General features: G+C 33.3%; 1 protein-coding gene across 3 annotated transcripts in view; it reads right to left on the bottom strand.

Annotated features, from left to right (window-relative positions):
- Positions 1–1,608: 1,608 nt before the first annotated feature.
- The window catches only part of Miga (mitoguardin), a 215,327-nt gene continuing 191,432 nt past the window's right edge, over positions 1,609–25,503 (bottom strand). For all 3 annotated transcript variants that reach the window (XM_090396518.1, XM_090396521.1, XM_090396520.1), the window contains one exon: positions 1,609–5,798. In XM_090396518.1, the coding sequence (XP_090252644.1) occupies positions 5,661–5,798 (138 nt within the window). In that variant the 3' untranslated portion in view covers positions 1,609–5,660. The remainder of the gene's footprint in view (positions 5,799–25,503) is intronic.

The following is a 25,503-nucleotide window of genomic DNA, read 5'->3' as shown; positions in this document are numbered from 1 at the left end:
GTCAATTATTTAAGCAATGACTTGATGATATTTTTAATAAAATTCAGTCTGGAAAATAGGTGAATATGGTATACATAACTTATGGTTCAGAAATATTACAATTCCCACTTCATAACTTTTATAATAAGCATTATTTTAAAATAAAATGCACAAGCAAATTTCTTCTAAACTTTATTAACCTTAGCAGAACAGAATGATCCATGCTACTTAATATAACTCTCTCTCTCTCTCTGTTTTTCCTTCTCTTCTCTTCCCCCCCCCCCAAAAAGCCTCAAAGCAAGTTTTCTGAAAATCAGTTTGCACCTTAGCTATCATTATCTTTCTATCATCTATCAGTTTGCTGTTGACTAATATGACTAGACAACTAAATAACTTGTGTTTTGGAAGACTGGTTTTTATTTGTTTTTCCATACCATGCCTTACCCAAATAATTTTACATATTATATGAACAAGTGAATTTTCTGCTTTTTAATAATTAATTCACAAGCATCTTTTCTAGTTGTATGCTATTCATACAACTAGAAACATATGCAGATGGCTTTTTGTGAACTGATAATGAGATGTTTTAAGTCTGTTTTTAAAAGCATTATTCATCAAAATTTGTCATTCGGATAAATAATATTATAGCCTTTTTTTTTACTATCGCTTTTAATTTTTCTGAAAACACCATCTGGGTGTCACTTATATAAATCAACAAATGAGTATTCAAAGACAATCTTAACTATTAAATTCTTTCCTCCCCAACTTTATGAGGCATGTACACTGTTAGCACTTCTTCCCCTCCCAAAAAAAGTTAAACTAAGACAGAGACATTATGACTGGCAGGAGCAGTTTATTGATGCAGAAAAATGACCAAAGATTATTCATTTGTTGGTTTGCTTGATAACAAAATCTGTTTAACTCAGCTTAAAAAAAAAAACATTTTGTGGCTGCATTTTTGTTGGTGACATTTTTTTTTATCATCACAACAAGTGAACTTAAGAGCCACTATTTAACGTATGTTGTTTATAGATGATTGTGTTTTACCTAACACTATACCATTAAAATGGTCAATTATTTAAAAAAAAAAGTTTGAAAAATCATTCTGACAAAAAAAAAAAAAAAAGGAGAGAAATAACCTTTTCCTGAAATAATTTTTACTCAAATTACTTTAGTAGTAAGACTTATACGTTGGTTGGACATAACTGGTAATTAATTTACGGAATTAACAACGCATATAAAGCAAATTAATTAAAGATAACTTTAATGAATCACTTCTATATTTCGACAATGTCACATTGTCATCTTCAGGAACATAAAGATATGGCATGTGCACTAAGGAACTAACAAAGCAAATGAGGAAGAAATTAAGACACTAATTTTGTTCCTAAAGTCCTAATGGACTTTAGGAACTTCAGCCCAACTGCCAAGACTACCAAATTAGCCCGCAAGAGGGCACCATTAGGACTTTAGGAACAAAATTAGTGTCTTAATTTCTTCCTCATTTGCTTTGTTAGTTCCTTAGTGCACATACCATATCTTTATGTTCCTGAAGATGACAATGTGACATTGTCGAAATATAGAAGTGATTCATTAAAGTTATCTTTAATTAATTTGCTTTATATTCGTTGTTAATTCCATAAATTAATTACCAGTTATATCAAATTACTTTAACAATGAAAACTACTGTTCATTCTTAATATTATTGTATAATAGTATTTATTATATAACATAAGGATATACCTAATATAGTATATCCTTATGTTGTTCTTAGGATTAACACTAGTTAGAATTGTTTACATACAGGATAGTATTACACTGATCAAAAAACTAAATTTTCAATTGTTGATATTTGTAATTTATTGTGAGAACTATCATTATATCCAGGAAAAAAGTTATGTTATTCAAAGAATGTTATCCGGCAGTGATACTTTTTTTGTGAAAATACAACACGGTTAAAGGTGGTGACACATCTGAAACTAAAACTTAACCATATCTTATTATAAAATATATCCTACTTCTCAAATTTTATTAAATCCAATCCAACCCAAGCAGAATTATTGAAATATATAAATTTGAGATATTTTGTCCTTTTGTGCCCCTGAAAAAGTTCTGAATAAAACAAAAATTTTTAATTATTCCAGATACTAAATTTGAGTAAAATCTGTCCAACCAGGATAATTTGTGCACAGCTAGACAAATGAAATGGCTCTAGCAGATGCTTATGCATTTAGCTAAATGCATCTGAACACTTACTACATGGTCTAATAGTGAATGGAAAAGAAAAAAATATAGGAAAAAAAAAAAAATGTGAAATAAGCACAGATGCATATTAACTATTTATAATTCCTAAAAGTTAATTCAAAACAGAATCTGCAAAAGCAGCCAAAATCTTTGACTTCTAAACAAAGATGGAGGATAATAACTCAACAATCTTTCAATAAATTTTTTTTTTAAATGTAAAACTATATTTTTTACATTTTTTGCCTGATTAGCATATTGTTTTAGTTTATAAAAAAATTATAAAAAATTATTGTAGCAGCATTCCTTCATTTGTTTTTGTTAATTTGAATATATTAAAAAAAGTTCCATTATCTATAAAACTTTGTGCTGGGTGGAAATTTACATCTTTTCTACTAGAATCATTTAAAACTAAAAAGAGTTATGTTATAGGTAGACTGATACAAAAGTGCAAGGCTTCAACTTAATTTTCAAAAGAAACAAAGCACAGCAAATTTAAAAACTATACATTTATAAGATGCAACTCTCACTATAGCAAACTTAAAGGGATCACAGGAGTAGTATAGTTATAGCACACAGTTGGCTATAGCGAATTTTTTTAAGCATAACATTGTATGCATAGAGCTTTGATTGGTACTTTTCATAGTATGTTATAGTGAGAGTCAACTACAACATACATCTTCTTATATGATAAAAACTTAATTATTCATTCTAATGGATGGAAAATTCTTAATGATTAATCATCCAACTAACGAACTTCTATATATGGACAGTGAGTTTTAAATAAATTTGAATTTCAATGTGCCTTAAACTATATAATAGGGATTTTATTTTTAATATCAACCCTTCCCACAAAGATTTGAAACACGGAGCAAAACACTTTGTGCATGTGCACACTACACACATGCATATACATTAATAATACATAACTTAAAAGCAAGTTTATAGCTAAATAAAGCAAGGGATTGGGACAGTTTAAACTTTTTCAAATTTGAATGATGGTTGACACCTATAATGCTTAAGAACTGGATCAGAAAATAGTTAAGTCATTAAATGTGTTATGATACTCACGGAAAATTAGTTTTCCTTGACTGTGCGTATAACATTCATGAGAATGATGGTATGTGCCCTATCTTTAGATATTACAATAAAAAGCATTATAACATCAAGCAAGTCACAGAATCAAATACTTTTTAATTTTCATATCATGACAATTATCCATCCCAATGTTCTTAATAAAATTATGTAGCCTGGTTGACAAGTGAAAACCATTTCCAGTGACAGACAGTTTTTGTTGCCTGGTGTGAGACCAGGATTTTACTGTGGCTATGAATAAGTTCTTTTATTATTATTATTACGTGACACCTCTGGGGAGTCCAAAGACTCATAGGGGGAAGGAGCACCTGCTCCACAACTCTCTGTCTCCACCACTAAATCACCAACTGCAACGAACTACAATTACATCAATGCCATACAAATGGCATTGATGAAGTTTTTTTCACCACTTGCATTTTCACAGACAATCACAAACATTCATACCCAAGACGGGATTCAAACCCACAGCCTTTTGGCTGGAGAGTGGTGCGCTAATCATTCAGCCAACCAGGCCGGCAGTTTAAACTTTTGCCATTTATAAATAAAACATTGAACTGCCTTTAAGAATTCTATAAATTCATGCATTATTTCATAAACATAGAAAGCTTTTACATATAATATGTTAAACTTAAATTTATATGAAAATTGGCAGCATTTGTCAAACTGTGTTTTAGTTTGACAATGACTTGACTAATGTAATGCAATTTGTTGCTTTTGTTCAGTCAATTCTTTAAAGAGAGCTATAATTAATAAACATTAAATTTATTTAAACAGTCACTTAATAAAGCTAATGTTGTCATAATTACGACAACATTAATAATCATAGCTGTTATCTCATATGCAAAATTGCAAATGTCAAGAAATTACCAAGATGGTTTTATCATACTTAAGCATATATATCCTCTTAATAATTACAACAGATCTGGATAACTAGATATAGATTACATAAGTCTAGATGTTTGCAGAGAATGATTGTGTAGGATCTGAACCTTCCTCAATCTTAAGATGGGCATTAACCTGAATGCTGAATATGTTGACCAAAATTAGCCTGTATACCAATTTATTAGTCATTCTTGCAGCTGTTGCAATGAATTTGTTGACAGCATATTGGCAGATATTAAAAAAAAATAGTAAAAATTCCTATTAGGAAAATCAGACCCATGGATATTTGATTTTAGGAAAAGCCTGCACATCTCTGGATAAGATACTTCTCCAATTTAAGGAACTAATTGATATGAGTTAATAAACAATTTTTTACATGCAAAGTTTGTGAGTTCGAGAGTGAAGCACAGCTCAAAATAAAATCTAGCAATAATCCATTCAGCTCTTCCATAAATAAAAATCCTCAATGTTACTGATACCTTTGGAAACAAAAATCTAGTCTTAGTATTTTGCTGCGGTTTTTATATAAAATACAGATACTAATAATATCAAAGCAGATACTGATAAAAATCTAACAGCAACACTAAATGTTATAACTTATCAAGAATTCACTTTGTAATTCATATCCATAACTCCATCAAAGTAATATTCATCTTGGCTAAACTTTCAAAATAGTGAGCTTTCCGTTTTTTTATACACCCTCTTCAGAGATGATACAAAAAACTATCACTCATTTTATCTCTCTCACAAAGTAAATGACAAACTTCATCAAATTTTTTTTTGTTTTAATATAAATTATCATGTGCCTAAATTTTTCATTTCTTTGGCTTCTTTATAAAAGAAATTATGACAACCATACTTTGTTCAAGTATGATTCAGATCAGAGTGGCTTGATAAAAGCTTTCTCTCTCTCTCTCTATGTGAACAAATAAAAATATCTTAGTGTTCAGAGCAATTCAATTGAATCAGTTTTCTGACTAATGAAATGAGCATTTTAATTCATAAAAAATTACCATAAAAATCTAAATACAACTAATTTTATATACATTAACAACATAATAACTAAACCTGAAATAAAATTTCACATGCTTTGGACATATTCAACTACACCCATTGTATGCATCTGAGTGTAACTCAGTGCTTACATGATAAAGAAATAAATATTTCTAAGTAACCACACACTTTTTCTTATTTGAAAAAATGCTAAGACTGGATTAAAAAGCAATAAAGTTATCATCAAATAAATGAAGGACTGAAATGTGACTGCGATACTCGTGGCTATTCAAAATGTTTTTTTCAGATGAAAATCTAGATATAAATATTTGCAATAACATGATGTAACCTTTGTGTTATTAACCAACAGTTTATCATTTTCAATAACTATACAACTATAATTTAAACAAAAGCCCACATATAAACCCACATATTACAAAAACCCTTCTGCTCCTTTAGAAGAATAATATTTACAACATAAATTTCTGACAAGTCCTCTCAAACCTTTCTTTAGCAATTTCCAAAACATCATGTGCCAAACATTCCACTTCTGTGTAGCGCACCATGTTGAAATTGAAAATATCTTGCATAAATCCTAGTACTTCTTCCTATAAATAAAACAAATACAAAATTAATTATTAATTTCTTTATATATATATATATATATATATATATATATATATATAATGACCTCACACATGAAGGGGTCATTATACTTATCCCAAGCATCCATATATTTGCCTTTTATTGGTCCATTCTGATAAGATTTCACTGGCCTGACAGCTGTTTCAAACTAGTTGGTTCTCCTCAGAGACCAGGCAAAAACCTTGAGAGCAAAAACTCTCGTTCAGTACTAAGGAACTCGAAGTCTTCGAGTTCCTTGCTGGATTTAATATCCACTTGATTTATATAAATGAATTATGGTGTTTGTTTATAAATGCCAGAAGTATTAGAAATAAGGGAGATGAAATGGTTTCACTGATTGAGTTTAATCGCCCCAAATCATTGGAAAAATTGAAACATAGTACAATGAAGATGATATGATAAGGAATAGAAATGGAAGGATACAGTATTTTTTGTGAGGATAGAAAGGACAAGAAGGGAGGGGGAGTGCTGCTGATGACTGCAGGGGAATTATGTCCACATAAGGTAGACACGAAAGAGAGAAATAGTGGCAAGTTATGAGGCAGTGTGGCATAATGTGGAGAGTGGCTATGAAGAAATGTATAAACAACTTGGGTAAGTGAACAAAGGAAGGGTAATTATGGTAGTATACACTGGAATAAAGAGATAGCATTTGGGAAGAAGGAAATTGAATTTCTTGAGAGACAACTATCTCAAGCAGCATGTAAAGAAGGGCACATGAGGATTAAAAGTTTTAGATCTGATCATTTCATCAGAGGATGTAATTGCGGGTGGGATTTCACACTTTCCTCCAGTTGGTGAGAATAATCATAATAATCTGCATATGGCCAGCCACAACCTGGGTTGTGGCTGGCCATATACAGACTTTTGTGAGGAAAGGATATATGTGGAATTATAAGGATGGTGATTATCACAAGCTTAGGAGACAGCTTGGAGCTATAGCATGGAATGAGGAGTAGCAGTAAGGAAATAAATACTGTTTGGGAAATGACAAAGAAATACATAACAGCATCAATGTGTGGATGTATTCCGAAGGCCAAATGGCTGAATAAGGTAAGTTTAAAATGGATGAATGAGGAGCTTAAGCATGAAATCTGGAAGAAGGTACTTTGGAGGCAGTACAAGATTCAAATGGTAATAATCAGTTAAATGAAGAGTATACAGAACAAGCTAGGAGAGTAACTCAGTAAGGAAAACACTCTGCTCACTGCACTTTTGTGCAGTGAGCAGAAATTGGCAAATCAAGTGAAGAAAAACCCTACAGTTTTTTTTTTTTTTTTTTTTTTTTTTTAAGATATGTGGCAAGTAGAAAGAAGAATGATCATGGTAAGATGATGCTAATGGATGAAAATGGTAGAATGGTAACTGCTGCTACAGAAGACACTTGAGGTATTTAGTGATCAATTTATAAGGGTGTTTTATCCTGTTCAGGGTGGAATCATGAGGAACTTAAGTGTAGAAGACATAAGAGAGAATGGCTTAATTATGAGTGCGTAGGAGGTATTTAAGGAAATAAATAAACTTGATTTCAATAAGGTGATAGGATTTGATGACACATCACCATACATCTTAAGGGAATGTTCCAGAGAAATGGCAGTAGCACTGGCATGCCTGTTTAATAAATCTTACAACAGCACATGTTCCTAGGGGGTGGAAGTAAGGTAAATTTGTTCCACTGCACAAAGGTGGTGATAAGGCCATAACTTCAAATTATAGGCCAATCTCTATATCTGGAGTTCTGATGAAGGTACTGGAGAGATTGGTGAGAAATGGGATACAGAAATGGGTTGATAACAGCAGTATTCTCTGTGGTCGTCAGCATGGGTTTGTTAAAGGGAGATAATGTTTTACTAAATTACTTATGTACTATAACAATATGACAAATCTTGGACAGGGGAGTGCATATACAGTGTTGTATTTGGATTATGCAAAAGCTTTTGATAGACTGCCACACGACAAGCTGTTAAATAAATTGAGACAGATGATTGGATAACAGATTTCTGAGGTGGATCAGTGACTGGTTGTAAGATAGGTATCAGAAAGTTGTACATGAGGGTGCAGTATTCCAAAAGAGGATGGTCACTTGTGGTGTACTACAGGAGCCAGTTTTGTGACCATTGCTGTTCATTTTGTATGTTAATGATATTGGGATGGGTTTAACTAGTGATATGCAGCTGTTTGCAGATGATGCAAAATTGAGGAGAGCAATGCAGAGTCATCCTTGCAAGAGGACTTGAATAGACTGCATGAATGGGAAGGTAAGTGAAAGTATCAGTTCAATGTTGCAAAGTGTAAGGTTTTGAGATTTGGTAAACAGTGATGGGATGCAAAATAAACATTTGGTGGGGAAACTTTAACAGAAGTAGAGGAGATGCGAGATCTAGGAGTGATGGTGGACAAGGACCTGAATTGTGAAGATGTCACATCAGATAATGACAAAAGCTTCAAATTATAGGCCAATCTATAATTTGATGCAGAGGACCCTGACATGCAGAAATAGATAGGCTATAATGCCATTTTAAAAGGCCTGATCAGAGTCAGTGACCAAATCTGTGCACAATAATCCATATGAGCACAGATTTGGTCAGTGGGTTTTCATGATGACAAGAATATGTTGGAAAGGGTTCAGAGAAGATTCACAAAGGTGATCAATGGGCTTTGGAATGTGGAGTATGATGACAGATTGAGAGAATGTAAATTGCAAGGCCTGTTGAATGGAGGGAGAGATATGATTGAGGCATATAAGCTAGTCAGGGGTTGTTATCAGGTTGATATGGATGAGATTTTTAACAGAATGAGAGGGGGGAATAGAACAAGAGGCTACTGCTAGAAACTATATAAACTATAGGAGAGTGTGAGCAGAAGAGTGATACGCAGGTTCTTTGAACAGAGAGTGGTCTGTAAGTGGATTGCATTGCGTGAGTGTGTTGTGAATGTAGACACACACTGAATCAGTTTAAGGCATGGTTGGATGAACATTGTGTGCAATAATGTGTATCTCCCACAATGAGTCTCTGACTCCATGGAGGTCAGATGATGATAATAATAATAATATTTATTTCCATTATGGGAGATAGTAATTTTTCCATCTATTAACCTGTCATAAGTTCTTTTTTATTTATTTATTTATTTTTATTTTAGTATTTTTTTAAAATTAGGAATTGGTCGACCATAACTTTATCTTACGTTGTTCCTTTTTTTTTTTTTTTTTTTTATTTTTTGCTATATTGAAGAGCCTTAGATGCACAGGAAAAAATTCTACAATTAAAATCGATTAATTTAACATAAGTTATTACGTCTACTTATACTCTTCGAATTCTAAGATACCCATTTCAATTTTATACAGATCTGAAGATGCAAGTATATACAGCCAGATTTTTTTGTAAACATATTATTAAAACATTAAGATTTCAATGGATACTTGAGGTGCAAAAAATTGTTTGTAATAATAATCCACAAAACAACACATCATAATCCTATAATCAAGTAACACTGTTTTATAAAAGTGCAAAGAATAAGATCAGACTGCTAAAAACATCCTCATTTGCTAATGTAGTTCATACTGGTCAGGTATGAATAAGAAAAAATTTAATCAGTACAGATAATGAAAATCAAAAACTGTAATAATAAATTTAAAAAATACATTAAATACTAAATGTAGAAGGGTCCTCAAATACCAGACTTGGTCCACTTCTTGATTGCCTAAGGATTTTTTTTTTTTAACAAACCAAGGTGATTTCAACCTAACTCAAAAATCTATCGAGAAGTAATTATTTTATATTTGCACATTTGAAAGTCTATTTTTTTCTTATTTAGAATTAACATTTACAAAGTTAGGTTATTTGTTAAAGTAAGCTAATCAATGAATGTGCCTTTCTTCACATCGCTAATGTATGTCCTGTGAAGATAAGAAGTTCACTGGAATAATAATAATAATAATACAGTAAAATTCTGACAGACCTGTACTAATGGAATTGAAGTGATCATGGATTACTAGATATTGTGAACCACTAGATAGTACTCTTAAAATACCCTAAACACACCAAAAGCATTTTAAGTATATTAACATTTGTACTTGTTATATAACGTGGCTCCCACCTAAAAAATGTTTTTGTAAATCTATAGTACATTCATACTGTGGATGACCTGTAAATTTTTTTTCTATTTTTTATTAATTATATATATATATTTTGTATTTTTATTTATTTTTTGCACAATCCAGAAATCTTGCTCTAGGCAAAATATGAGCTTTTTGAAGCAACTTCACCCCCCCCCTTCAGTAGGTGTGGTCTCAATCACCTGGTGATGAAAGCAGATGCACGAACTACTCAGCCAACCAGGATAGCATTTAAATACTTGTAAAAACTATAACATAACACCTTCAAGCTAGGAAATGATAAATTATCTCATGTGCACTGCTTGACAAAATTAACAACTCTTAGAAAATGTAGTATAACTTGTGCAGTTTGCAATTAAAATGACAAAATTTGGTATGGTGGTGTATAATAGATCTATAATAGACCAACAATGAAATGAGAAAATAGCAAGAAATGTCAGACAGGTATAAAAGATATTACATAGGAGTGTATGAGTTACCATATTGTGTGGATCTTGAGTAGTAGATCAGTTTCTACTGGATACCGGGAATTTGCATGCCAGGATGCCTATTATAAATTTAGTTTAATCCTTTATCCAAGTGTAAGCAAACAAAGTTTGTGCCTGAAGTATCTTCAGGACTGAGGCAACTTGCAGTAAAGGTGGACCAAGCTCTCATCACTCCTTGTCTTAGTATCTCCCATAATGCAAAGCACATCTCCTTGCAGACATGTGTAATGCTATGCATTAAGGGAATGGCCACTACCCAGACTGGTTTGGACCTTTACTGTGGTCTCATCAGTGGGAGCCAGACCCAGAGGTGGTGATACTAATGTAGGAGCAATGGATAAGTCATTGCCAAAAGGTGTCTCACCTTGTTATTAAATTACTCTGGATTTAGAGAAAGATACTGGAAGTTTTTTTTTTCTTTTTTTCCCCACTTGGTTAGACTATAATAAATTTAGTTTAATCCTTTATCCAAGTGTAAGTAAAAAAAATGCCTATTATATTGAGTATTTGACTTCTGAGATGTGAAAATTAAATATTCATGAAAAATATTTTGTTCTGTTAATTTTCTTGAGCAGTGTAATTGCCCTGGGGTGGGATATGAGAAATGGTCGCATGCTTTTTGTCTGCATATTGTGTGCGCACATGGCAAATTGCAGCATGCACTTACTATTGAGACCAAAGTTATGTGGAAAAACAATCTACTGTTTTCAAGATATAAGTATATTATAATTACCAGCTATCCCCTTTTTTTGAAAACAGATTCACTTTTATGAACTTTGAGATAAACAACAATTGCTTAAGGATCAAAGTCAGATATAACTGGAATAAGACATCCACACAGACTTTAAGGAAGAACAGATTCTTCCTTAAAGAACAGATTGGGGCACCTGACCTAATATCAAATTCTCAGTTTCATGTAGTGCACCTTGTTAGTAGTTCTTCATTAAGTATGAAATGAATAAGGATGAGCTGGCAATCTGGAACTTAGCTGACTAAACTGTACTCTCTATTGACTTAAACTGGAAATAAACATGAAGGTATAGCATGAAGAGATTTTATGATGCCTGGAACATCGCCCAGTTAAGGCCTCACAGTGAAAGGTCAGCTTCTGGAAGAAACAAAATGTAAGAAGCAAACTAAAGATAGGAACCATCAACATAAGAGGGTATCAAGCAAAAGGAAATTTGAACTTGCAAAAGAACTAGAAAAGCACCACATGGACATAATTGGTGTTACTAAGAAAAAAAAAGAAGACAGACAGGTGAGATCCTATTAAATGATAAATATAGGATGTTATATTCTGGCAATAATGATCAAGGAAAGGAAAGAATAGCAATGGCATTTGACGCCAAACAAACTTTTCAATTGAGAACCAATTTCAAATAGTTATGTGGGCATGCAAACTTCAAAATGGACAATGAAACATATGTGTCTATGGTCCCACAGAAGGTTCTCCTAAGAAAGAAGTGGAAGAATTTTTTAAAGTCATTAGAGAAAGCAGCTGACATATAAACCGGTCCTTGTTGGAGATCTAAACAGCAGAGCAGGAAGTGAATTCCACAAGGCTTACATATAGAAGTTTTGGGAATATCAGAGAAAAGGGCATGGCTATTAATAATGATAAGTACCTGCTGGATTTCTGTTCAGGATGCAGACAGGTCAATACTAACACCATGTTCCAGCAAAAAAGATGTGCACAAGTTCATCAGGAATTTGATGATGAAGTTCATATAGAGAGAAGATCATAAGAAATAAGAAAAGGCTCACTGATTATGTTATTGTTGATAATGATATCTTCATATGCTAGTTTAGGATACAACTGTATCCAGAGGATCTGAAATTCTGGTAGAAAAGACTTATACATTGATTATTCATAACTATTTTTTTGAGGAAATCACAACATATATTGTGATGTTTTTGTAATTAATATTCAATATACTTTGTAATTTCCTCAAAAATAATAGTTATTGGAGGATTTGAAATTGGAAGAGCAATTAACACTCAGTTTTAAATAGAATAAAAATGAATATCATATTAAAAAGAAGAATGTAAGAAAAAAACAGAATTAATGCCGCTCAACTGTAAAAAATGCTGCTCAACTGTAATAAAGAATTACAGTTGAGCAGCATTTACAGGTGAACTCTAGACTCAACTATACAAACATTATTCAAGAAAAAAAAATGAAATAGTTCAAAAACAAGAACCAAACCATGAAGTCTCAGTGGCAAATCAGAAGCAGTCGGAAAAGCTGAAAGCATACTGAAAATTCCTGGCATTATAAGTTGACAGATACCATGCAACAGTATAGAGAAAAATATAACAGAGCTATGCTATCATCTAAAAGCAGCTAAACAAGTCAAGGGAAATACTTTGGTAAGAATATAGAAGATAAACATCAGGAAAGAGGCAAAATGTTCTGGAAGCTATTGAAAAAGCTGAGGAATGGAGGGAAGGGGCACTGTAAAAGGAATCAAAGATGATAGAGTTGATAAAAATTCAAGATTAAATATATTCTAGATGGGTCGCTTAAGGTTCACAGCCAAATAATTGGGAGGAGACCTCTAGATCACCTTTCATGAATGCAGAGAACAGACTGGGGTTTCTGACCTAATGTTCAATTTTAAAAATCATCATAATTTATAATTATGAATCTTTTTACAATTGTTTCTCTATATAAGTATATTATTAGTTCTGGTTTCACAACCCGTATGATCGGTACTTGCGATGTGCCCATTCTTGATATTATTATTGTTCAAATGAAATGTAAAGCATTTGAGATTTGATGTATTTACTATATTCTCATAGTTGTAATAATTTTTTAAGTAAATCTTTGTTGTAAATCATATTTGTTAAGTATTGAGATATCTTTTGTTCTTTGTGAAGACCTCTTTACACAACAAAGACAATGTGTCAGCCATTACTATGTAACTTCTTGCTTGCCATTTACATGAAGTCTGCATGCTCCCCATGGAGATTGATGGATGATTGACAGCTGATAGTGCTCGGTATCTGAGTAACGAGGAAAACAAGAGAGAGAAGGGAAATTTGAGAACTGCAACCAGAGAATTTTGTTTTTTAGGAACGTTTAAAGAAAATGCGACAGTGTTGGGAGAATATTAATAGTAGATTGCGAAAACATACCATAGCATTATGAATCTTTAAACTGGAAGAGTTGAGACTGTCAACAAGAGATTACTAAATAAAAGAAAATATTTGAGTACATTTTCTAATTCAACACGTTCAAAGAAATGTTCATGGAAAGCTTCATCTTCTGTCTTAAGAACACCATATATATTCACTATTCTACTAGAAAAAGTGACAGAATGAGTGAAATCTGAAACTGTAAAGTGGCATAACAAGAAGAGCTCTACTTAGATATCTTGTTTATAAAATAGTAGAAAAAACTGTCTTTCTTTGGTAAATAAATTGGTAATTTGTGTGTCATATTGAACTGCAAGAGGTAAGAATATTTATACTCCAGTGAAACAATAGGAATGATAAATTGTATACTAACTAAGGAATTTAAAAAAAGGATCTCATGGAAGTGAAGAGGTAGTTGTATGTTTTCAGAAGGCCTAACAAAGAAACTGACTCTAATGAACATTTGTTGTTTGAAGAAATTTGTTGTGAAAAATAAAAATATTCAGTGTATTAGACATGATTAAGTATATGCTCAACAAACCCAGTAACAGAATGAGTCAGAGAGTGAATGGTTTTATTATTTTAAGATAAGGAATATCTCGAAAGTGTAGACTTATTTAGAAGGCCTTGGATCCAATTATTTTTGTAGTTATTTAATTTTTTTTTTTAAATGTATATAATGTCTTAGTTTCATTAAATGTGTATATTTTTTATTTGGTCTCAATCCAATAATTTTCCAGATTCTAAAAGGAATAGAGTTAAAAGTCATTGCACCAATTGGACTGGCAATTGGATTGTATGATTACTTACCACTTGGAGTAAAAACAATCTCTTTACAGAAATTGATTGTCTTTACTACCCAGCAGTAATTGCTATTAACAATAACAATCACTGAGACTTTATATAATAAAGTAACAGTGGAATTGGATACAGGAAATCCTTACTCAGTGATATTTGACAGGATTCCACATGGAACTCTGTTACATAAATTGGAGCAAACGGGAATGGATTCAAAGCTTGTAATTTTAATTAGAAGGTGGCTGATGGACAGATATCAAAGAGTAGTTTATGGGGAGTTGAGTCCAGGAGAAGGGAGGTGACTAGTGGTGTACCTCAGGGATCAGTACTTGGTCCTCTGCTGTTTTAATTTGTACATTATTGATACTGGAAATAATTTGACAGGAAATATTCACTTGTTTGCAGATGATGCAAAACTGGGAAGAACAAAAGTCAATGAAAGTGATGTAAATATCTTGCAGGATGACTTAAATATGCTGGTGGTATGAGCAAAGGTAAATAGCTAAGTGTAAGGTGATATACTTGGAAGGGTGAGATCACATGCTGTGTACTATATTAATGGATTGAACTACAAAGAAGTTGATGAGACAAGGGACTTGGGAGTTATTGTAGACAGAGAACTTAAGTTTAGAGGGCATATTGCAAAGTTGGCCAAAACAGCACATCAAATTACATGATTGTTGAAGGACACACTGACAAGCAGGAATAGGGAAGTCATTGTTCCACTTTATAAGGTATTAATAAGGCCACATCTGAAGAAGCAGGTGACAAAGATTGTTATGGGTCTGTGGAATGTTTCCCATGAGGAAAGATTGAAAGTCTATGGACTCCAAAATCTAGCTGATAGGCATAACAGAGGAGATGTGTAGGTGCATATAAGTTATTAAATGAGTTTTATAGGATTGATACTGATGACTTTTTTTTTCTCTATTACAGTGTGGGAAGGGAGAGAACAAGGGGTCATCCCTGGAAATCGTGTAAGAGTGTTGTGAACAAGGGTATTACAACTAGATTTTTTGCTTGAAGGGTGATGAATATGTGGAATGCATTGCCAGAGGTAGTTGTTAGTGCTTCGTCTTGGGGGAATGAATTTAAGGAGAAGTATGATAGGTATTGTGTAAATAATGGTTAGTGTGTCATTGTAGGGTCTTTTATAATTTCTTCTGACTCCTTGGAGACACCATTATAATAATAATATGTGCACATTTATTCTGGAAAATGGTGTTAGTGATGAGTTATCTGCTCTTTTCTCCAATTTTTTCCAAAACAATTTCTATAGGTCTGGGATTAATTTTCTACTCTGTGTTTTAGATCTCTAATAATGACCAATTTTTTCTTTATGTCTCTTCTAGTTTAATGAAAAAATTCCTTTACTTCTTTCTGCTCCAAATTCCTCAAATTTGTCCACATCACTCTACTTGGAATGGCCTTCCATTCAAAAAGATTTTGTTCATGTTTAATGTCCAATACCACAGCTTATCCTTCCTTTCACCAATAATTTGCCTGAAAATTTAGCTACTATTTGGAAGGATATTGCCTGTTTTTGTCTTCTTTGTTTCAGCAACACAAAGTAAGTTTATTGTAATTTATTAACTACAGTAAATTTAATGAACATTTCTGTTTTCAAAAAAGTCAAATTGTCATAATCAGAAAACACAGTATAAAACTGATATGTTCACACAGGAACTACACTGAGTATATGAGGTTGAAACATGGAAATAAAAGGTGAACCTAGAATAAGTATTTTTGGCTGATGGACTAAAGTTTTGAACGAATGATTTCATATTTGAGACCATTTCATGGAACCAAATTGCGGTTGGAGTTTCTTATGGCTGAGGCAGATTGTTAAACCCAGCATCTAATAGCACACAAACTAATAGAGAAACCATTACAGTGATTCAAAAAGATAATAGTTCCTTATGTTAAAGAATTATCTGAAAAAATTAAACTTGATAAATACCAATATTAAAACTAGCTTTCCCTATTCATTCTCCAAGAGACAATATTCACCTGTTATTAGAGCCTGGTATAAATGATATACTGCTAGTGCAAACTCCCTTATTATGAACAGCCTGACAGATACGCAGCAAAATAGAGAAGAACATCAGAATTATATAGTTCTGAACAAATATAGACAAAGTGGATTAGCAGACCATGTGCTTAAAATTCTACATGCAGTTAGATAGAGGAAAAACTATTAGCCTAAAAATATTATACTTTAAAAGTGACATTTTATTCTGGGAACCTGAATATAGAATGCTCCAAACCTAAATGAGTATGGATGTAAAATTCTTCCATACATCTGGGAGACTAATTTTACATTTAAATTAAAACTTGGCCACCTTGTGACCAGAGGGCATAGTCAATATATCTGAGTGATTGTTTAGAATCTATGTTCTTATTCAGATTATTTTGTTTAGTGTGTTATCTTTGACATTGAAAAATATCTCAGTTACTGTTAGGCAAAATATTTGAATGAAATATTTTAAAAAAAAAAATCTGTGCTGCCGATACACCAATGTTCTTTATTAACATGTGTAACTGACACATAAGATTAAATGGATGATGCCTCAATCAGAATGACTTTATCACAATCACACCATGATTGTCTTTTGGTTTAAGCCAATAAAGAACAGCCCACCCTTGTTTGTTAAAGGGTGCACTATGAGAAGAGAAAGACTGAACATTAGGTCAGAAGTCCTGATTGGTTCTCCATATTCCTTAAAAGGCTGTGCAGATGTCTCATAGTTATCTAGCATTGACCCCCCCCTCAATGCACACACACAATATGTTGATAAGAAAGAGTTTGAAAAACAAAAACCAAACCTTGGAGATGCACTGGCATACTCTGAGGAAAACACAAATTCAGCCAGAAAGGTATGTGACGAAGTTTTTTTGTACAGAAAAATTTGAACCTCACAGTGGACTCAAGAAGTTAAAGAGGCAATACTAGAAAAAAAGAAAGCATATTAAAAGTAAGGTCAGCAGGTGTCCTGAGAGAATATAGAGAAAAATGTAAAAAAAATAGCTATGTGTACAAGGAGCTAAACAAAAGTCATGAGAAAACTTTGATAAGAACATAAAAGATAAATATCATGAAAGTGGAAAAATGTTCTGGGTGAAATTGAAAAAGGTTAGAAGTGAAGGAAGGAGAGAGTACTGTAAATGAAATCAGAGTTTATAAAGAGTGACATGAGAACTGAGGATGAAAACATTCTGGAGGGCTGAAGTAATATTTTTTTTTTTTTTTCCAATGTGACCCCAACCCATGAAAGGCTTTTACAAACCTAAAGTATGTTAGTACAGTAGATGAACTAAAGTTATGTTCTATTTTTTTATTAATTTATATTTTTTTTTTGTATTTTTAATATTTACACAGCCTAGAAACACTGCTCTAGAGACCAAAATGCAACGCTTCACTTTTTCAAGTCACTACAGGCCACAATGGGTAATGAAATTCATCACCAGCTAAAGACAATAAGCAAGCATTCATGCCCATTGTGGGATTCAATACTTTTTTTGAGCAACTTCAGGTCCAATCTGGTTGGCAGAGTGGTGGTTTTACATGAGATAATGAAATTCATCTCCCACATGAAGACCAATACATCTATGCCCACAGCAGAATTTGAACTCACAGGCTGCTGCTTGGAGAGTAGATATGTTAACTACTCTGCCAACCAGATTGGCTAATTACATTGAAATTCACTTTGAAAAAAAGATTGTCAAATTAAAAAACAAACAGTGAGAGAAAGATTGTCGAAAATATTCGACAGAAATTATGAGAAGTACATAGTAACAATTGCAGTAGAAAAGCCATCAGAAATCTAAAATGAGTGACAACAGGAGTAGATGATATGCTCAGATATGGGTGTTATAAAGTTATACAGATACACTGAAAGGCTGGTTAGAAAGTCAAATTCTGGAGTTAAGCTCTCATAGCACCTGCTTATAAAAAAAAAGAAGGAAATCTGACTGCATAATATAATACTTAACACTCAAATCTGTAGTATTCAATTGGTTGGATATCAATTGGTTGTATTAGTTTTGTACAAGTCAGAGCAAGATCCTATACACAAGAAATCAAAGGACTTACAAGTGCATCAGTGTTAAGTGTGCAGGTGAACATTGAGATAGGAGTTTATTGACTTTTTTTTTTTTTTTTTTGAAGAGTTGCAGGTTATAGTTTGGAATACTTCATGAGGAAGGCTGGTGCAGAGGATAGAAGTAGATGGAATAAATGAGAATGAGGAGAAGCAGCTTCAGAAGTGTGTCTGCAGTTGAGCTGAAAAGGAATGCTGAAGCCTCTCCTCTTCTGCAAGGCCACTTCAGTTGAGCAACAACCATTGAAGTATTTGTAGAATAGACACAGTGCATCTGTGGGATAGAGGATGAAATGAATACATAAGAGAGGGATCATCTACGAGCTGAACTGCTCTCCTCTGGGAAGCATCAAGAATTTTTAAGTGCATCATCCGAAATGTGCAAGCAGCATCCCAAGGATAGGTAAATTTGGGATTTGTATACAGTGAAGAGTTGGATGATTATAAAATAGCATCTTGAAGGAAAGAAAATGCCTAGTTTTTTTTTGGATGCTGAGGCAGTTACTGCTACAATGTGTTTATACCATGGGAGATGAAGTAAATGTTAGACAAAACAGAGAGATCTGATCTGTTATGGTCAGATATGGTCTTGTGATTTTTGTATTACTGAGTGTAAAGGTAGGTGGGCTGAGAATTTCTTGCAAAAAAAAAAAAAAAAAGAAGGCAAGACTGCATTTTGGTGGCACTGAATATAAGGGGTGATAATATGTCCCTGGTTTTCTCCAGATCAGAGCACACCTGATATGCTTCGTAGAGAGAACCAGAAGCGCATTATCATTCCTCTAATATCCATGAAAGCAGCATTTATAGTGAAGGTAGTGTGATGGTTTGGGGAGGCATCTCATTGGAGGCAATAACCTATATGTGCTTCGTAACTGAACCATAAATGCTGCAACTTATACAGGGGCCTAGATCATTGTGTTCATCTGAATGTGGGTGCAATAGGGGAGATTTATCCTGCAAGATGATAATGTTTATCCTCATCGAGTGAAGAACATGAACCAATATCTTCAAGAAGAGACTATTGTATGTATGGACTGGCCAGCAAGGTCTCCTGATCTTAATCCTATTGAGAATATTTGGATGCTCTAGGTAGATGTGTTACTGCTCTAAACCCCCACCACCACCACCACCCAAAAAAAAGCCTTTGAAGTGTTTAGTCTTGCAAGAGCAATGATTATTATTACCAACATACCTCCTGGACACCATTATAAACAGCATGAAACATTACTGTAAGCACTGTACTGCTGTGAGGGGTGACCACATTCTTTATTGAGGAACTTTAACAATTTCATTTTGGCCTCTTGTTTTTTTACTATTGTCTTCATATGCCCATTTGTTAATGAATTCAACTATTATTATTATCATTGTATGGGCTTCCATAGCCTCCATAGAGTCTGAAGGCTCACTGCAGGAGACCGACTATCCACACAATCTATCATACCTCTCCTTGAACCCATTAACAGATAAAGCACTCACAACTGATTCTGGTAACCCATTCCACTTATTCACAACTATCCAAGCAAAAAAATCTAGTCCACACACCCTTATTAACCATACCTTTATTCAACTTCCAGGAATGACCCCTGGAATTGGGATTTCCTTTGGCCTGCTTGGCTAGATTCTTCTCATAATCTGATTTTGCCTTCCTTGCCATGCTGATCACCTTTCTTGCCTGAGCCTTGTACTGTTTGCTGGTCACCTTTCTCTTCATATACCCTCCACAGCATTTTCTTCTTCTGCAGTTCTCGCTAAGTGATATTAGTCATCCATCTAACACCTACTTGATTAACCCTCCTTACCTTAGGTATATAATTTAATATTACTTCCTCTAGATAACTCTTAACTATTTCCATGCACTACTAACATCCTTACCCTGCAATGTTTTATGCCATTGCACAGATTTAAGCTTCTTGATAAGCTTGTCATAATCACCTGCCTTGTAGTTCCATATATACCCTTTCTTGACAGAATATTTCACATGTTGTACAATCTCCCAAGTCAAGACCTAATGGCCACTTTCATCCATCGCAGGTAATGTGGTCACTTTGGTTATGGATAGTTCTTCTGATCCTTCCTGTATAAATTCCATTTCCATCCTGCCATGTGATCTTTCTGCTTTTCAGTCTATATCTCCATAGCTGAAGTCCCCCATAATAAACACTTGACCTGCACTCATTGCACTAATTTGCTGATGTATGTCTTCCAGATCATCTATGGAACCTGCTGGCCTATAGCAACAACTGTATATTTTATTTTACTGGCCTTGATCTCCCACCAGACTGCTTCAAATGAACAGCCACCCTCTCATCTATCTCCTATTATTTTTGGCTGCAAATCATCTGCTATCATCAGCAGTAACCCTAACCCCCATCCTATCTTCTCTATCTTCCCTTCTCATTTCCCTATAACTACATCATCTCACTAATGCTTATAACTTTCAGCAAGGTTGCACTAACCAATGCCAAAAACTCGTCCCTCTTGTTCCTGATACTTCTGGCATTAGTATATAGAAACTGCAGCATCCCTTTAGGCCCCCACCCACTTTTACTTCCTGAACTGACTACCCTATTCAATATTTTTGGTTGAGAGACTAGATTTAGCAATTGCTCATTCTCACACTCACTCACCTGTTTCTACCCTAACTACTTAAATTTTCCTGAATTTGCACTTCAGCATGCTCGGTGAACAAAGCTCTCTCTAGATACTTAACACTAAAACCATTTAAACAGTCTATCAGCATTGTACAAATTCTTCTTTCCATCAAACACAGACCACAAATCTTACACAGCCTACATGCAGACTCATCATCTAGCAATGCCCTCCTCCTCAGTTTGCCTTTATCACAGCATGGTAGGAGACTTACAATCTTTACTTTCTTTCTCTTCAATTTTTCCTCTTCTAACAACTTCTTTACATCCTCTCTTATAGTGTACTTCTCCCCTCTGAAATCATTTGTGCCAACCAAGAGAATCGCTTCCTTGGATTTACCTTTTTTTGCATCTGGATGGTGACTAATATCGTGAATTTTTGCTCGAGAAACATGATTTTGTCACGCTTTCATTATGTACTCCCTTGATCATTGAATCTGTATATAATTTTTTCCTTAACTTGTTTTTCTTGTTTGTTTGCTCAGTCTTTATTATTACTTCAGACCACCTGCTTCCTTCTATTTTTCAGCCCTGCTAATCTCTTGCCACTTCTACAATTTTTCAATTTCTCGCTTCGTCGTGTGAAGGATAACATTGAAAATTGTTATCCTTGTTAACATTCAAGTGCGCTATTTCTTTATTAATGTTCATTTTGTTCTCTTCTATTTTCACTGCCTCACATTCAACATTAATAACATCATTTTCCATTCTATCGTCAATACTGTCTAATACTAACAATTCATTTATACCCTCACCAACAAAAATTGTAAATATTTATTCACAATCTCCTCCTCCCATCTCATATCATAATGCTTTTCACTGAATTGACCTTTTATGCCTTAATATGGATGAAAAATGGGTTCATATTCAATTAAATTAATTTTGAAAAATTGGAATCTTGCTTCTTTGGAAATGCAACCTGTATTATCCCATGTTATAAGTATCCCATTTTATGTGTTTATATATACAATGATTCTCAAGAACACATTCTCTGCATATAAAGAGAATTACTTGTGTATGTGCTCCAAATGATGACTTTAATATGAAACACTGAAACATTAAAACATTAAACCTTGAAATATCAGGCAATTAAAGTTATAATTTTTAACACAGTACTAGTCTCCATAATTTTACCAAAATAAAGTCTAGTTTTTAAACATACATCAGATTTCTTCTTTCTAACTACTTGCACTATCATGACAGTGCTGTGTTTTGGCAAGTAGGTAGACAGATTAAAGAGTGTATTGTGTTGTGTGTGTGTGTGTGTGTGTGTGTGTGTGTGTGTGTGTGTGTGTGTGAGGGGTGGGGGTGATATACATATAAACCAATTACCATAGTTATTTTCAGTGTTCAGCTGGCTAAAACAAACAATTTTGAAAAAGCATTTCTATTGAAAATCGTTACTTCAGGGTTTTTTTTTAATAAAAAATCCTCAAAATCTTTTAATGACATAAAAAAAAATCTTGATATGTAACAAAAATATCTAACTGTAAATTAGCTCGAGTACTGCTATAATCTGTGATTTTCCGCCACTATGACTTTTGCTGTGCTCGCACCAATAAACTCCTAATCAACCAACTAATCTATTATTTTCTTTTTACTATTTTCTGAACAACTTATTTCAGGTCAAGAAGAAAAAGAGTCAAAATAATCAAATTACTAAGAAATAGCTTTCACTTATGTTTGAAATGGAGTAATATTTATTTGATTTGGGATACGATACTAGCAGAAAAAATTCATACCCAGTAAGAAATCAGACACTCAGGAAATAATTAGTTATAATCCAGTTCATGTGTGTGTGTATAGGGAGGTGTAGCTGAAATGCTTGACAGCACAGAAATTTTGCACTGATCTGTATATGGTATGTATCAGATATTTTCATCATCTATTTTAAAGTAGTTATGTATCAGATATTATTAATAAAATAAGTATGAAAAAAAAAAAGATGAGATTTAAACTTAAGTTTCCATGGTTTAGCAGTTGTTTTCAGTATTGAGACCACATTATAATATAAATAAGGAGTCTAATAAAAATAAGTAATTAAAACCCGATAAGTTTCGTATGTCGTAAGACTTATGAAGTTTGTCATGCACATTAGATCCAATATATGTAATTAATTGTTAATAGGCTTTTGTTGAGTAAAATTTTTATGTACCACTACCCCTGATAATGTAAGTCTTACCATACAAAATTTGTCGGGTTTTAATTGCTTATTTTTATTAAACTCCTTATTTATAATGTGGTTTCAATACCAAAAACTTCTCACATAAATATGATATTCTTTTTTTAAAAATAAATTTAGGGCACATACATTTGTGATAATTTAAAAATCAGTCTCAAAACTGGAAAGAAAGTATTGCAATGTAACAATTTCACTGTTGTTCAGAATAAGCATAATAATAAGCATATCATAGTAGAATTTGACAAGGAAAAAAAAGTAATATTTTTGAAAGCATATTTATTTCAAAGAATTTTCAATGATAACATCATTTTTTTTATTTTAAAAAATTCTTCAATATCAAATTATTGACTTGAAAAATAAAAGATTGTAAATATTTCTGATATTTATTTATTTATTAATTGGGATTCTGGTTTGAGGATACATTTTGGTAACCATCCTGCCATGTTTGGTTGGCTGGCGAATTTAGTGCTCCTGTAAAGTTAGTGATTTTTGTCTGTTTTTATTGCGTTTTTCCTTAGAAAATTAGTGTTTTGTAATATACTAGTGTAGATTTTAGTGTTTTATAGTGTATTTATTATTTTATCACATATTTTTATTAACATAATTCAATATTTATAATAAATTTAGTTTAATCCTTTATCCAAGTGTAAGCAAACAAAGTTTGCGCCTGAAGTATCTTCAGGACTGAGGCAACTCGTAGTAAAGGTGGACCAAGCTCTCATCACTCCTCGTGGACATGTATAATGCTATGTATTAAGGGAAGGGCCACTACCCAAACCGGTTTCGACCTTTTTTGAGGTCTTGTAAGGGAGCCAGACCCACAGTGGTGATACTAAGGCAGAAGCAATGGAGAGGTCATATTTACCTATACGAGTTGCCAAAAGTTGTCCACCTTATTATTAAATTACTCTGGATTCAGAGAAAGATGTTGGAAGTTTATTTTCCACTTGGTTAGACTATAATAAATTTAGTTTAATCCTTTATCCAGATTGGAGAGTGCCTCCAAAGTGAAGTTTATTTTTTTAATTTTTTTGAACAAACAAAATAATGGATAGCAAAAATTAAACACCAAAAGATATTCAATAGTTCTAAAACAGGAAATAGCAAGTCAAACAGTTTAAGCAAGTGGTCCTAAAAATGTAATTCTGTCAGTTACATTTAATCTGTTAACTGCTCTAGTGGCAGAAGGATTAATAACCAAGTAAGGTAAATTGCAGGATAAAAGATATAAGGTGGATTTATCCTGGAAAAATCTTAAGATATACCTATCTCTGATCCATTTGGGCTAGTACAGAGATTAAATACGCTGTTATAACTGTTTATATAAACTCTCTATGTTCACTGGGCATCTACAGATGCCGTATGGTCACTCTGATGCTCGGTGATGTTCCACACCAGGCCTCGCCATGTAGTCCTGTTGTTTGCTTTTCTGGCAGCCTCAACTCTCTGAAGATCGGTCACTCCACACACGCCATCCATCCATCTCATTGATTATCTACCCCTGCCTCTTTTTGCAGGAATTTTACCTTCTATTACTGTTCTGAGAAGTCCTCCTTCCATCCTTTCTATGTATCCAAAATATTTTAACTTTCTTCTTTCAATATCCTTAAGGAGCATTAAAGTTCTACTAATCTTTTCTAACACCCATTCATTTGTACGCCTTTCAGTATATGATATCCTCAACAGACTTCTGTAACACCACATCTCAAAAGCAGATATCCGTTTCTTATCAATATTCTTTAGGTTCCAAGTCTCGTATCCATAAGTCGCTGTTGGAAAAACTATTGCATCCAAAATCCTCAACTTTGTTTCCATGGAGATAGATCCATCCATCCTTCCAGATTTTAGACAGGTCTTTGACTGTTGTTTTAGCCATCTTCTGAACAGCAATTCTTCACATTAACAATGGATCCCAGGTACTCAAACTTGCTGACTTCCTCAATTCTTTCTCCATTAAGATACACTTGTTTCTCAAGAGCTTCTCCGTTTGTTTTTCCTTTGAGAACCATGATCTTTGTCTTGCTAGAATTGAGTTGAAGTCCTCTGTTATTACTGATCTTGTTAACTTTGTCAAGAATTAGTCCTAGTTCTTCCATGTCATTACAAAGGAGTACTGTATCATCAGCATACCTCAGATTACTGATCAATCTACCTCCTATCCTAATTCCTGTCCTGAGCTCATCCAATGCTT

This window comes from Typopeltis vanoorti, chromosome 8, assembly GCF_054136105.1.
Source record: "Typopeltis vanoorti isolate ZY-2024b chromosome 8, IOZ_Tvanoo_1.0, whole genome shotgun sequence".
Taxonomy (NCBI): Eukaryota; Metazoa; Arthropoda; class Arachnida; order Uropygi; family Thelyphonidae; genus Typopeltis; species Typopeltis vanoorti.
The sequence above is the reverse complement of the archived record's forward strand: the minus strand, read 5'-3'. Positions and strand labels throughout refer to the sequence as shown.